This window comes from Sceloporus occidentalis, unplaced genomic scaffold (assembly GCF_023333645.1).
Source record: "Sceloporus occidentalis isolate IW3139 unplaced genomic scaffold, rSceOcc1.0.p SCAF_66, whole genome shotgun sequence".
Taxonomy (NCBI): Eukaryota; Metazoa; Chordata; class Lepidosauria; order Squamata; family Phrynosomatidae; genus Sceloporus; species Sceloporus occidentalis.
Window position 1 is genome coordinate 2,790,994 of NW_028317046.1, and position 13,602 is coordinate 2,804,595.

Sequence of the window (13,602 nt, forward strand, 5' to 3'; positions counted from 1 at the left end):
ACCGTACCCAGTCTGTGCCCTTCTGGCAGACAGGGGGTTAAAGCACCGGTGTACCCACCAGTGCTTTCAAAGGTCTTTGCTTTGGGGGGGAGATCGGGCCAAGCTGTATCCGTTAACCCTTTCCTTTATCAAATATTTTTTGCACAATAATATTGTCCTGTGGTTATTACCGTTATCGTGATTGTAGGTATTTTTGTATTGATTGATGTAGTAATTAATTAGCTTCACATTCCTCGTATAAAAATCTTATTAATGATCTTGATGCTGGTGACGTTGGCTAAATTACTCATAACGATGGACCAAAGAGTTGGCCACGGGGGCCGGGAGATGAGGTGAGGGCGGACACCCCGTGTGATACGTGCTCTGGAACTGGATTGATGGCTAAGCGGGACTGAAGCTCTCCGAGCCGACCAGCTCTGAGACCCCCGCCGACGGGGCATGCCAGGGGCCAGCCAACCTACTGCGCATGGACCAAACCCAGTCGTCAACATCAACCCACCTCCAAAGCACCGAGTATTCAGACGGCACGTGTTCAGGCCATGCATTAGCTAATGCTGCCAGGATTCAGCGGAATCCTCATCAGCCGATCCGGACTGGCTGTCTGGGCAAATGCCCCGTGGGCCGGCGATCGATAGTACCCAATACTTACCGATACTGCTGCTGCGTGAGTGGAAGTCGCACGTATCCAGCGAGTAGCCGCACTTACACCATTTGGAGCCGCTGTTCTTAAATTGCCAGGGCCATTTAGTTATCCCCAGTCCTGGCTCTGCTTCACCAGACTCACCTGTACTCAAGCAGAGATTTCTTATGTGATGTCGTTAAAGTTTACATACAGAATCTGCCCGTTCGCCCGGAGATAATGAAAATGAACGGAAAACCCTTACTTGTAAATAGATTATTTTTATGTTTAGCTCGCATTCATATCAAGCACCTTGTGGCCGACGCACCGAGACGCACACCCTTTAACTCCCATAGGCTTTAAATAGCAACCTATGCACTTTATTTTTCTTGCTGTTACAAAAGTTGATAAAGGGAATTTTAAGTTATTTTTAAGTTTTTGCAGCCCGCGGGTTCCTCCCAAGGCAAAGACCTCTCTTATTAGAGCTTGTTTACAGACTCCATGTTTACTTGGTTACTGATCGTACTGTATTTGCAGGTAATTGCACAGAAAGAGCGCTCGATGGTTGTAGCACCTTTTGTGGTCCCAGGCATTCGATGTCATCTATGCATCATGTTCAATTTTTTTTTCTTGGTTTCAGAAGGTTTTGGGGGGGTGGTTTGATTTTTTTGGGGTGCCGCGCGCTGGGTTGGGCCACAAACCCAGATCGGCCTCAGTCGGGACGCAGACTTTGATGTGTATCTGTCGCTTATTATTCGGATTAAGGATTTGCTTGAATGTATTTTAGACTGGATTTGGAACCCCACGGATCTTACTATTTCCCCGATACTTTGTTTCCTGAAACAATTACTCAAAGTTGTTTAGAACTGGAATGTATCCATATCTGTGCTTCCTCATCTCCCGAAAGAGTTGGAAAAAATGTCAAATAAAAACCATTTGCTTTGTTGAGCTCACAAGTTTCACGTCTGAGAATAAATTCACTGCAGGTTCCTTTAAGATTTGTCTGCAATCTAATCTCTGAGCGCATGAATGAACCCAGGGTGGTGAATATCATTCATTATCAGCTCCGCAAACTGAGATACTCTGCTTCTACCTCCATGCAAGCAAATGATGAGATGTATGGATACCTGGGAACTTTCTTATCGGGCTGACCCTGAGATTCATTAACTATTAACACTTTAATAGCCTATTGGGACGATATTATATAGCGACTTGCCAAATGTGTCAGTGAAACGACTCAAAAAATGACTTAAGATTCTTAGCTGAGTCACCTGCATTCAAGCAGGTGTATCAATCATAACATACTGGTGGCAGACTATATATATATAGATATATATATATATATATAATCACAGCAGTGGAGAATAGGACGGAATCCGCTTCAGACTGTGCGACCCCGAGAATCTCTGTCTTTACCCTGAGACCCCGAGATTTGGGGAAAAGCCCTGAGCGTTCCCAGGTATGGATATATGGAAGCTATTTTACCCTTCGCGTTCTTCCATGTCGCTTTTGTAAGGTTGATCATTGATTAAAATATATTTTAACACGCTGCTTCGTTGTAGTTATCGCTTGAGGATGAACAAAAACTTACAGTGATCAAAGTCGGGGATTAAAGGGAAAAACTAAACTAACATTACAAGCCACACGAAAACAGCTTAAAACGGGGTGAATACCGCCTGTAACGGTTAAAAGAATATACACAATTTTTTTCTTCGTTTTACTAGTAACCAGGGTGACAGGTGAAGATTAAAATAGAGTATTAATCCTCCCATGGCGGGGATTTACACCAAACTAACCTTCTTTTCCTGGTAATGTTAGGGTTAACAGCATGATCATTTAACGGACTTAACAAAAATTGAAAGAGGCACAAAAAACCCCCCACGTTTTTGGTGCTTATATCTATTCAGTGTTTTTGTTTGACTTTGCAAAAAAAAAAATATTTACTATTTTTTTTGTGTTTCTTGTCGGTGCGTTAAATTTGGGTTTAAAGCCGTTTGAATTACGAGTGTTGGTACGATAGAGTCTGATGTCAGCGAAATCATCCCGTTCTTACATCATTCCGGAGGATTCCAAATGGAAATCACATAAAAAAAAATGAAAAGGGGTTATTTATAAAGATGTCTCGGGCCGCAAAGTAGAAAAATGGAGATGGCGCCAACGTACAAATATCTCCGTGACAAAATATTCCAGAATCTAAGAAAAAATAAGCCTGTGAATGAAAGAGCGTCATCAAAAACATATACTCATTGTACAGCGCTGTGGAATATGATGGCGCTATATTAACCAATAAACAATTTATATATATATAAATATAATTATATATATTTCTAAATTTTGATCCAAAACAACTACTTGATTCACCCCCCCCCCATTGCTCGATAAAAATGATCAATTTGGTTCCTATATATATTTTAGATTTATACATTCTACTTAAGCTCGTGACATCATTATAAATCAGCCCCTCTGGGTTATCAGACCCGTGTCTCGTCTCCGGCTGGCACATTACTGTCCTCTCCCTGTAACATTAATATAGATAATACATAGGAACCCCAGAATGTGGGGGACGGCATGGCGGACGGAATAAACAGGCTTGTGTAGTCCTGACGCGCTCTCGGACGCTCTACGAAAGAGACCCCCCATGGTGTTTTTCTTTCTTTCTGTGTTTTATTTTGTAAATATAATTGGATGTGTGAGCTTGAGTATACAATATGTAAATATTTCATGTATTTGTACTACTACTGATCCATTTGCTGTATAGCCTAGGTGTTCGATGCAGATATATTTAACTGTTTATGGTAATCCTGCACCACTGGAACTGTTAGTGAAGCAGACTGAACAATAAAACATACATGCAGTGCATCAGCGTCTCGTCTGTGGCATTTATTACGCTTATTATCTCATGTGCGATATTACCTAAACATTGCAAATATAGACCGTAAAGTGATGTATGGATCAATACGAGGGGTCTTAACGTATGTGACTGCGCCACTTGCCGTTGGTGCAGGTTGAATGAGGATGATGACGATGCGGGGAATCTTGCTATATACATTGTGCTGCTAGGTCACTAACGCCAATCTATACACACGCGGTTATATATATATATATATATATATATATATATTCCATAAACTGATATTAGTTGATCCAGAAGCCCCGCTGAGACAGTAAGGTCATCTCAAAGGGAAGAAAATTCCTTCTTGGCTCCCAGGCAGTCGACTCTCCCTGAATCAACATTCCCTTATCTCCTTTCACTCGTGATAGCCCCGCATGCGCTTCATATCTAGAAAAACATCCAAATTATTTTTTTGTGTGTGGAATATATTGATTGAATTGGCCAATTGCACAATTAGACTGCCATAACAGTAATGAAACCTTCTGTGTATTTAGGACGCGTTGTCTGGAAGGTATGATCTCCAAAAAGATCTTTGTATTGGAGTTGAATGTACTTGTATTAGCCTTTTACCACTTCTGCTTGTAGGCTGTTCCACTCATCTACCACCCTCTCTGTAAAGTAAAACTTCCATCCATTCCATCTCAGTCTCTGACTCTCTAGTGTTAGATTCTGGCCTCCTGTTGTAACTTTTTTCCTCTCTTGAAATTAACTTCCCTCCCGTACTTTGTTAAATCCCTTTATGTATTTAAATGTCTCTCTCCCATCCCCTCTCTCTTTTCTCTCCCCGTCACTCTCTCCTATCCCCTCTCCCCCTCTCTCTCTCTCCTCTCCCCCATGCCGGACATATTGAGATCCTTTAATCTTTCTTGATCATTTATTCTGCAACATTTTAGTTGCCCTCCAATGTGGCAGCATCCTGGCACACACCGGGTTAAGAGGCGTTCACCGTTGGATTAGTGGCTATCCAAACATTAAACCGTGCCAGCTTCACGCGGCTTAGCGACAGGGGCCGGTTATTGTGCCGAGACGAATCCAGCTCGTTTAATAAGTCACGTTGACTCAGCACATTCTAACTGCTCCTTTCTCTAGAACCTGATGTACTAAAGTAATGAAGTATAATGAATACCCCGGCCCAGCGAGTCCCGTCCCACCCTGACTGCCCTGCACATCAGCAAGGGGCAAGAGTTTCACGTCATTCCTAGTGTTAAATGCATTGCTGGGGTATTTGCCCCAGTCTCAGGGTAACAGGGCAGATTCTTGCCCCGTGACTATAGTACCGCTGGTGCTTTTTGCTCCCAGTACTTTATGGTCGATATCCCTGATTGAATGCAGGTGACTTGAGTGTATCCTTAAATAATGACAAGTCAAGGTTTCCATGACGACCGGTATCAGAGCCATTTAGCTCACACGTTGTGAATCACTACATAGAATCTTCACTGTGGACTATTAAAGGGTTAATATGTTCCCAGGTACGGTTATATGAAGAACATGGCGTGTTTTCGGTTACACGTCATCTTACACTAAATATTCATTTTAATTTCATTTTCACTATTAATAAGATATATATATAAAAAAACAATAAAACCCAGCAATCGAAATACATTATTCTCTGTTAAAGTTCCTGACTGAATACCATATATGGCTAAATCATTAATTCTACTCAATAATTTGGGGCTTTTGGGGTTTTTCACTGTCACAATGATGATGCATTACACACCCCTCTAGCGCTGAGAGGGTTAATCACAGCCCCACGCAATCGCACAGGAGTGAAAGGAGAGGTTCTTCAGCTCCGCACTCGATTGCTCTGGTCTCATTTAGTGGGGCCACTGCCTGCCGAGCTGCCTTCAGAAGGGATAGGCAGAGTGACAGCTACACCACGCCCTGTGGATGAAGGCCAGCCAATTGGAGAGAAGCAAGAGGGTGATGTCAGGTGGTTTGAGTGTACTTCTCTGGTTGAGAATCGGGTGACTGGCACAGAGCGCTTAAAGGGCAACGAGCGCTTAGCATCCGGGCACCTGGGAGCAGTGACATCATCAAGGCACCCCTAAATCTGTCACCATGGCTGAGTAAGTAGCCCCTGGGTACTCCATGTACCCCCTGGCATAGTGGGAGAGGGGGCTGTGGGCATAGTGGGCGTCGCGCTCATTAACCATTGTATGAGCGCGACATGTTTATCTGGGGTTACTTGATAAACTTTATTGATATCAAACAGAATAAAGTCCTGACAGAAACCCCCCATTTGCACCTGTAAACTGCCCCGTAATGATAAGAATATGCCGCGGCAGCCCTCACAGCTCCATCCTCACCCGCCGGGCCTGTGAAATCCCTCAATAGCCCGGAGGTTGTTGCAGGAAATTCTGAGTTGCAGCAGCTGATCTGACAGAAGTAGTAGATACCTGCCTGCTACACCTGGAAGGTGCGACAGCTGTCTTGCCCTGTCAGTCACCACTGTGCACTTGGTTTAAACATGAATGAATCGGTTAACCCCTTTATAGCCAGAGACCAGTTCTGTGGTTCTGTATTAAATAATAAAGACTGAGCTGTTTTTGCTTTTATTTAGAGGTAATGTAAGGAAGTTTCCCTTTACTGAGAGGGTGGTAGATAAATGGAACAGCCTCCCAGCAGAAGTGGTAGAGGGTAATACAGTGAGGGTATTAAACACGCATGGGATAGACATACGGCTCCTGAATCTAAGACGAGACCAACGACTGATTAAGGTTTTAGTTTTTACAGCAGGAGAAGCGGGCGACTAGACGGGGGCCGGCGGGGTGTTATTATGTAACGGCTGAGACCCGACGTGTCGCGGGTTCATCGCTGTCGCTCGCCGTTCTGGCCGGATTAGGACTTTCCCAGAAAAGCAATAATTCCTTCCTGTAAGCTGATCACGGCGGGACTTATCTCTCGTCGTCTTCTGTCACTTGGCGCTGGTTCTGATTTTATATATAGTTTTTTGGGGGATTTATTAGTTCCTTGGCACAATGAATCGTTGAAATAGTGTTACCTGTAACCACTACTCCTTTAGAACCCGACAGAAACACATCGATCCGGACCTTTCAATAACTGATGCTTTGGTCTCTGCGCTTCATACGCGGGACCTAAAAGTCAGGGCTGCCCTTTGCTTGAACACAGGTGACTTAGTCAGGAACTCTCTTCCTTGTACAGCGTTTCCCCGTCGCACGGGCGGCAGATCCGTCCCGTGACTCACAGCCGAGACGAGGAAGCCGGAGGAGTATTTTGTGGAGGGACTGCATGGGTTAGCGTGACGGGTGTGGTAGACGGCGCCTATAGCGTGATTATCCGGGGACTTTCATTAAAAAGTTTAAATCCCCCAAATCGTCCTGCGCAGAGTCACCGGCCAAATGTCAATCACATGTGAAGTCCCTCTCGCTCCATCAGATTATCTGTTCTCCTAGATATCCCTATGTTAGATGTAAGGTAGCTTTATTTTACTGAGATGGTGGTAGATAAGTGGAACAGCCTCCCAGCAGAAGTGGTAGAGGGTAATACAGCGAGGGGATTAAACATGCATGGGATAGACATACGGCTCCTGAATCTAAGACGAGACCAACAACTGATTAAGGTTTGAGTCTTTACAGGAAAACGGGCGACTAGACGGGGGCCAAATGGGGCCGATCTGCCGGCAGGTTCTAGGTTTTTATTAACCCCGTCTTGTGTCTTAATGTGTGACAACTTGCATTAACCTCTTGCGTGCCGGTTGTATGAATGAAGCATTGTCCGGCAGTGAATAGGTTTCTGTTACCGCCGCTGCCTGCCGGGTGATTCAGCGGATGCTGTGACTTCTGGCTGCTTTCATACTCTGTTAGTCGGTTCCACTGGATCCTTTCATGACGGAATCGGTTGGGGTCGGCGGGTCGGCGGGTCGGGACTCGCGTGTGTTGGATACTTTTATGTCCTGGAATGAACTTCATATCCATCGAGTTACAAGAGACGGAATGGGAGAGAAACATTTAATACATAAAGGACTGGAGGGACGTTAATGTCAAAGGAGGAGAAACTTTACAACAAGAGACCAGAATCTAACACTAGACGATCCGAGACTGAGATGGAATGGAAGGAAGTTTTACAGAGAGGGTTGTAGATAAGTGGAACAGCCTCCCAGCAGAAGTGGTAGAGGGTAATACAGTGAGGGTATTAAACATGCATGGGATCTAAGATGAGACCAACGACTGATTAAGGTTTGAGTCTCTACAGGAAAACGGGCGACTAGACGGGGGCCGGATGGGGCCGATGTGCCGGCAGGTTTCTGTGTACATTGAATACTAAACAGTAGGATATTCTCTTGTGTTTTAACAGAGCTGATATCGCCCTCATCGGTCTGGCTGTTATGGGCCAAAACCTGGTTTTGAACATGAACGATCACGGCTTTGTGGTGAGTGCTGGGAATGGGGACACCGCGTTGGGTAATCGGCCCGTTGGGTAATCGACGCGTTTTGTAACTTCCTTGGTTGTCAAATCTTAAGAATTACCAAATAATGCCCCCGAATCTGACTTCTCGCTGCGATTCCTTTCAGTAGCTTCGGCCCCCGAGCTGCCCTGAGGCCGCCGTCCCGTGACGCTCGCGGGTTCTGCACGGGGACCGCGCTTCTGTAGTTTTACTTATCGATCAGCGATGTCGTTGGCGTCTCCGAAAGGCTTAGAAAAGTCACATAAAAGACAAAAAAAAAAAATCTTTGCTAATAATGCATTTTTTTCCACTTCTTTATTTGCCCCCAAGGTCTGCGCGTATAACCGGACCGTGTCCAAGGTGGATCAGTTCCTGGCCAACGAAGCCAAAGGCACCAAAATCATCGGCGCCCGTTCCCTGGAGGAGATGGTCTCCAAGCTGAAGAAGCCGCGTCGGATCATCATGCTGGTGAAAGCCGGACAGGCCGTGGACGACTTCATTAAAAGTCTCGTAAGTGGCGTTTGCTGCTGGGCTGCGTTATGATTTATACATGGTGCTGGGAACGCGTCGGCCGCAGGCTTATATTTTGCTATACGCTGGGTTGGAGACCCATGTTCATCAACACTTTGTGCTTCAGAGACCATTACTGGTGGCATTAAGGGGTTAATTGAAAGCCGTGCCGCTCCCGCTCTTCTGTTTAGAGACTTTTGTGTTGTTTCTTGTTGACTTTGGTTTGACTTTGTATGTATCCGTCTTTTTGGTGCCAAACTGAATACTTAATAATCGGCCCGATTGCTTATTCACTAAAGGGAGAGTTTGTGCTTTCAAATGACAAACGCTGACAGTTCCCTTCATAATGTTTAGTGAGGGCAAGGAGCTGAATCGCGGCCCTCCCGCGGGGTCTCCTGTCAACTCTCCGTTTAGTGAATGGGCCCCTCTTTGTTATTCTTACAAATCACTGGGGAGGAAGAACTGATTTGTGTTAATGAATATCTCCTGTTTCTTCTTTTATGGTTCTAGGTTCCTCTTCTGGAAGCTGGTGATATTATAATCGACGGAGGGAATTCTGAGTACAGGGACAGTACAGTAAGTTTGGGACACCCCGGTACTTACCTCCCAACCACCAGCTCGGCCCCCGCTCGGCCCCCCGGTTACGTCTTTAGAACACCTTTGGCAATAAATGTTCTTTACAATTTAGAACTTTTTTTTTTTTTTTTTTTAAATCTAATTTTATATATATTTTTTTTTAACCAGAGACGGTGTAAAGAATTAAAAGCCAAGGGGATTTTGTTTGTTGGGAGCGGCGTTAGCGGAGGAGAGGATGGAGCGAGATACGGACCGTCTCTCATGCCTGGAGGAGACCAAGCGGCCTGGTGAGACCCAAATCCTACGCGGGAGAAATAAAATAGAAGACTCTCCCATGGGTCGTCTTCCGTGTATTTGGCTTTCCCGTTCTGTCTGATTTCAGTTATTAACTTGATTGCTGTAAATTTGCTTTGCGCTTGAGTCGTTAGATCTCTCTCGCCGTGCACGGCGGGCATGATCTGCTGAATATGATGCTTCACCTAACTGATTCCGACTGTTTCATCCCGATTGCTTGGCGGGTCCCGACCACCAATGCCGTTTCCTCTGTCTCTTCCAGGCCCCACATCAAAGACATTTTCCAGAGCATCGCTGCCAAGGTGGAAGATGAGCCGTGCTGTGACTGGGTAAGCGACCCTTCAGAAAGGGTTCATATGCCACATCTTACCTTGTCTCCACTACTCCTGTGCGTGTAAATTGCGCACCTTTCTTTTTTTTTTTTTTATCTGAATACCGTTGCTTTGCTGCATCTATTTATTAAACACCTGATGTAAAGTAGCACAGATTACCCAGAGCAGAAGTCAAATACCCACGGCTCTCCAATTGTTCCCAATATCCCCCACAACTAGAAAGCTTTAAATCTACAAGATTCCACCCAAAGGATCACAGGGTCATAGTTAATCCTGCAGATTGTCAGCGTCTGGGTCTAGACTTTAGCTCAGACGTTAAGCTTGTGTTGTGGGTTGCGCGTCGTCGCGTCTGCCCGGGTAAACACGTTTAGAGAGTGATGTAAATAATGTGTTATTCCGGGGCAGGTGGGAGAGGAAGGCGCTGGGCACTTCGTGAAAATGGTACACAACGGGATTGAGTACGGAGACATGCAGCTGATCTGTGAAGCCTACCACCTGATGAAAGATATTTTAGGGATGGAACACGATCAGATGGCGAAGGTAACTGAGTTTAATCCCCACATTTCTCAAATAGGCAGATATACACCCAAAAGAAGAGTGAATGAATGAGTCAATGGATGAATGAATGTAACCGGCCTCGGTGATTCTTTTTGATTGGATCTCGTACAATCTCTACCCAAGGCTTTTGAAGACTGGAACAAGACAGAGCTGGATTCGTTCCTCATCGAGATCACCGCTGACATCCTGAAGTTCCGGGACGCCGACGGCAAGCACCTGCTCCCCAAAATCCAGGACACCGCAGGACAGAAGGGAACGGGAAAATGGACGGCCATCTCCGCCCTGGAATTTGGTGTCCCGGTCACACTCATCGGTGAGCGTGTGTGAATAATTCTCGGTTTCGAGACCTGTAAGAACCTGAATGAAAGCCCACCTTAATCAGTAGGTGAATGAGAGCTTATCTCGTAGCTTTGTGTTTCATTTTACCTGCAACGCACAGTTTAGTCAATAAGCCAAAAAAGACTACGGTTAGGCTAAGAAACAACAACAGCGTCTTTGCAAAATGTAAAACAATAAGTACCGATAGATGGGCAACAGAAAGAAGCAGTCTTATATTGTTTTTCTCATTTGTTAGTGTAGGAGAGAGCAACTTCCCTGTTCTGGGGTGGGGGGGGGGGGGCGATTGCACCGGAAGGGAAGAGGAAGCTGATTTTCCAATTGTTTATCTGCTTTTCTCAGAGTGGATGTATTGTAACTCTGTATTGTAACGCAAGCGTGCGGTCGGAGGACGCCTCTTGCGGTAACTCGGCTGCCCGGTGTAGTTTTGCTGCATCGCACCCCCTTCCTCCTAAGGAAGTTGCGACTTCATGGCCATTATTGGGTCATCTATGAATCCGGCGGTGCAGGCAGCTTCCGTATAATCGCACTCCAGCTTCGTACGGGTTGCGCTCTATGCCGATTGAGCTGATATCGCGTATCAATATTTTATGAAAGAGAAAGCTTGTAGCGCGGTTAGCAGATTCCGCGGGAATTACCCGCGGCCAAAGGACTGCAACGTGAAGATCGTACTGCGTCTGACTTAAGGTCACTTGGGAGGTTATTTGTTTCCTGATTTCAGGTGAAGCCGTGTTCGCACGCTGTCTGTCTTCCCTGAAGAATGAAAGAATAACGGCAAGCAAGGAGTTAAGCGGCCCCAAAAAGGCTCCTTTTACCGGCGACAAGAAGGCGTTCCTGGAAGACATCCGCAAGGTAAGCGAGTGCCTGCCTGATGCGTGGATCTGCCGCCAGCCTCGGATTCTGCTGCTTTAGGTGAACAGTCAATCGCGTTACGTTACTTACTCTCGCTCATTCATGCACTCTCACTCCTTCGCTCTCATGCTGTCTCTCAATGTCAATAATACTGCAGAGAGATTGCCAATCCAAATTATTTCTTTTCTTAGAACTAGATATTTCTTGGCCATGTGAAGAGGGAACAGAATCATTAATTGTTATAACTCGCGTGCCAGGTATTCCGTCTAATTCTCACCCTAATAAGATGTGTTTTCTGCTCGCTCTCAGGCTCTTTATGCATCCAAGATCATCTCCTACGCCCAGGGCTTCATCCTCTTCCGGCAGGCAGCCCAGGAGTTTGGTTGGAAGCTCAATTATGGTGGCATCGCCATGATGTGGAGAGGAGGCTGCATCATCCGCAGGTGGGGGAGAAGTTGTAGTACGCGCTCCGTGACCGTTCGGTGGAGCTGAACCCTTATTTACTTTTTTTTTTTTTTTTTACTAGTGTGTTTTTGGGAAAAATCAAAGAAGCTTTTGACAGGAATCCGGATCTGCAGAACCTGCTGCTGGATGACTTCTTCAAGAAAGAGATTGAAAACTGCCAGGTGAGACCTCGGTACTCTGCAGCATGTCTGGGGCAAGAGGGGCACTCTTGGTTTAGGGCTTTGCGGGGGCATTAAGAATCAGTATTTATTTACACAACTACATTTCTAAACACAATCAACTGTTTATGTAAAACACGGATACATTGACTCCACCGGTTTTCCATATAAACCATTTTTATTTTTATAGGATTCCTGGCGCCGGGTGGTGAGCGTCGGGGTCCAGGCCGGCATCCCCATGCCTTGTTTCACCACCGCGCTGTCTTTCTACGACGGTTACAGACATGAGATGCTGCCAGCGAACCTAATCCAGGTGGGACTGTGGGGGGTAAAGGGGGGGGTTGGGGGTGGTATACACTACTGTTCAAAAGTTTGGGGTCTCTTAGAAATATCCTTGTTTTTGAAAGAAAGACACACTTTATCCATTAAAATGCCATGCAATGGCTCAGAAATCCAGCGCAGACAGGGTTATTGTTGGAAATGACTATTGTAGCTGGAAACGGCTGCTTTTTATCACTCCCATCACTCCTGTGTTCAAATGACGCCTTGTGTTCCTTGATCTAAGTTTTTAAAAGGCTGATTGATCGTTTTTGGGGACGGATGAATACATTTCCCATTCTGGTAACGCGGGGCGGTCAGAGACTTTACTTGTTGTTGTAAATCATTAATAATTATTATTACTTTTCAGGCCCAAAGGGATTATTTCGGGGCGCACACCTACGAGCTTCTATCAAAACCAGGACAGTTTATTCATACCAACTGGACCGGGCACGGTGGGAATGTGTCCTCCTCCTCCTACAACGTGTGATTACACCCCCCCCCGCCGAGCCGCGGGGGTCTCCCCGTCTCTCCCCGCTGGGGTCTCCGTGCCGTGGCTGACCAGCGCTTTTCTGTGTAGTGAGAAAATAAATGTTCTTTTTATATCAGGATTTGTGTGATTTCTGGTTTTAATGTATTTATTAAATAAACAATAACACTGAGCGTACGGAGGAGATGGCGGGAGCCGCACGCCCTCAAAAATGGGTTATGATTCAAAGTGTTAGTTGCTTTATCACCATGGCAACCACCATAATGTCACCATTGATTGGCTCGGCGGGGTAGTTGTCTCGGGCTGAGGAGGAACGGCAGCTTCTCCCAGACTCTTGGGGGTTCGAGGCGATGCTGCGGAGCCAAGCAAAAGCTACAAAATGATCATTAAATGGGGGGCTCGGCTATCGCATGCAGTAAAACCCACCCGGCGGCCTTCTGAGAGTGGTTAAGGGGACAAATACCAACCACCAGTCATGGGGATTTATATGGCTCCTGCTCTTCATAACTTTGGTGCGGTCATTATCTCCGTCTAACCTTCATTACATGAAATGAAACACAATACTGAATAACAGCCAGCCGCCGGAGGCCTGGCTCTATGGCTGACTGGGCATGATGGGAGTTGTAGCGCACAGAGGCTGCTGTCCCTGAAACCTCAAACACGATGTAAGGGAGATCCGCGCATCAAACGGGCAGCACCGGCGTGCAAGGGGTTAATTACACCGCAGACGCGTCCTGGGACCGGAGTGCGTCACGTGACCGCCGCGCACAGGCTGTTTGGCTCTCGCGGGGCACCG

General features: G+C 46.0%; 1 protein-coding gene across 1 annotated transcript; it reads left to right on the forward strand.

The window, feature by feature from the left end:
• The first annotated feature begins 5,570 nt into the window (after positions 1 to 5,570).
• LOC149286880 (6-phosphogluconate dehydrogenase, decarboxylating-like) lies at positions 5,571 to 12,806 on the forward strand. The gene is made up of 13 exons (XM_089493755.1): positions 5,571 to 5,578; positions 7,827 to 7,902; positions 8,248 to 8,427; positions 8,938 to 9,003; positions 9,172 to 9,290; positions 9,560 to 9,626; positions 10,035 to 10,169; positions 10,311 to 10,500; positions 11,245 to 11,375; positions 11,685 to 11,818; positions 11,902 to 12,001; positions 12,189 to 12,311; positions 12,687 to 12,806. Exons 1-13 carry the CDS (start codon positions 5,571 to 5,573, stop codon positions 12,804 to 12,806), a joined length of 1,449 nt encoding a protein of 482 aa, XP_089349881.1.
• Positions 12,807 to 13,602: the final 796 nt, after the last annotated feature.

Excerpts from the sequence above, each read along its gene's own strand:
- LOC149286880 (XM_089493755.1), top strand. Across the intron at positions 8,428-8,937 it reads ACGACTTCATTAAAAGTCTC|GTTCCTCTTCTGGAAGCTGG; the intron begins GTAAGTGGCGTT and ends TTATGGTTCTAG. Across the intron at positions 9,004-9,171 it reads CTGAGTACAGGGACAGTACA|AGACGGTGTAAAGAATTAAA; the intron begins GTAAGTTTGGGA and ends TTTTTTAACCAG.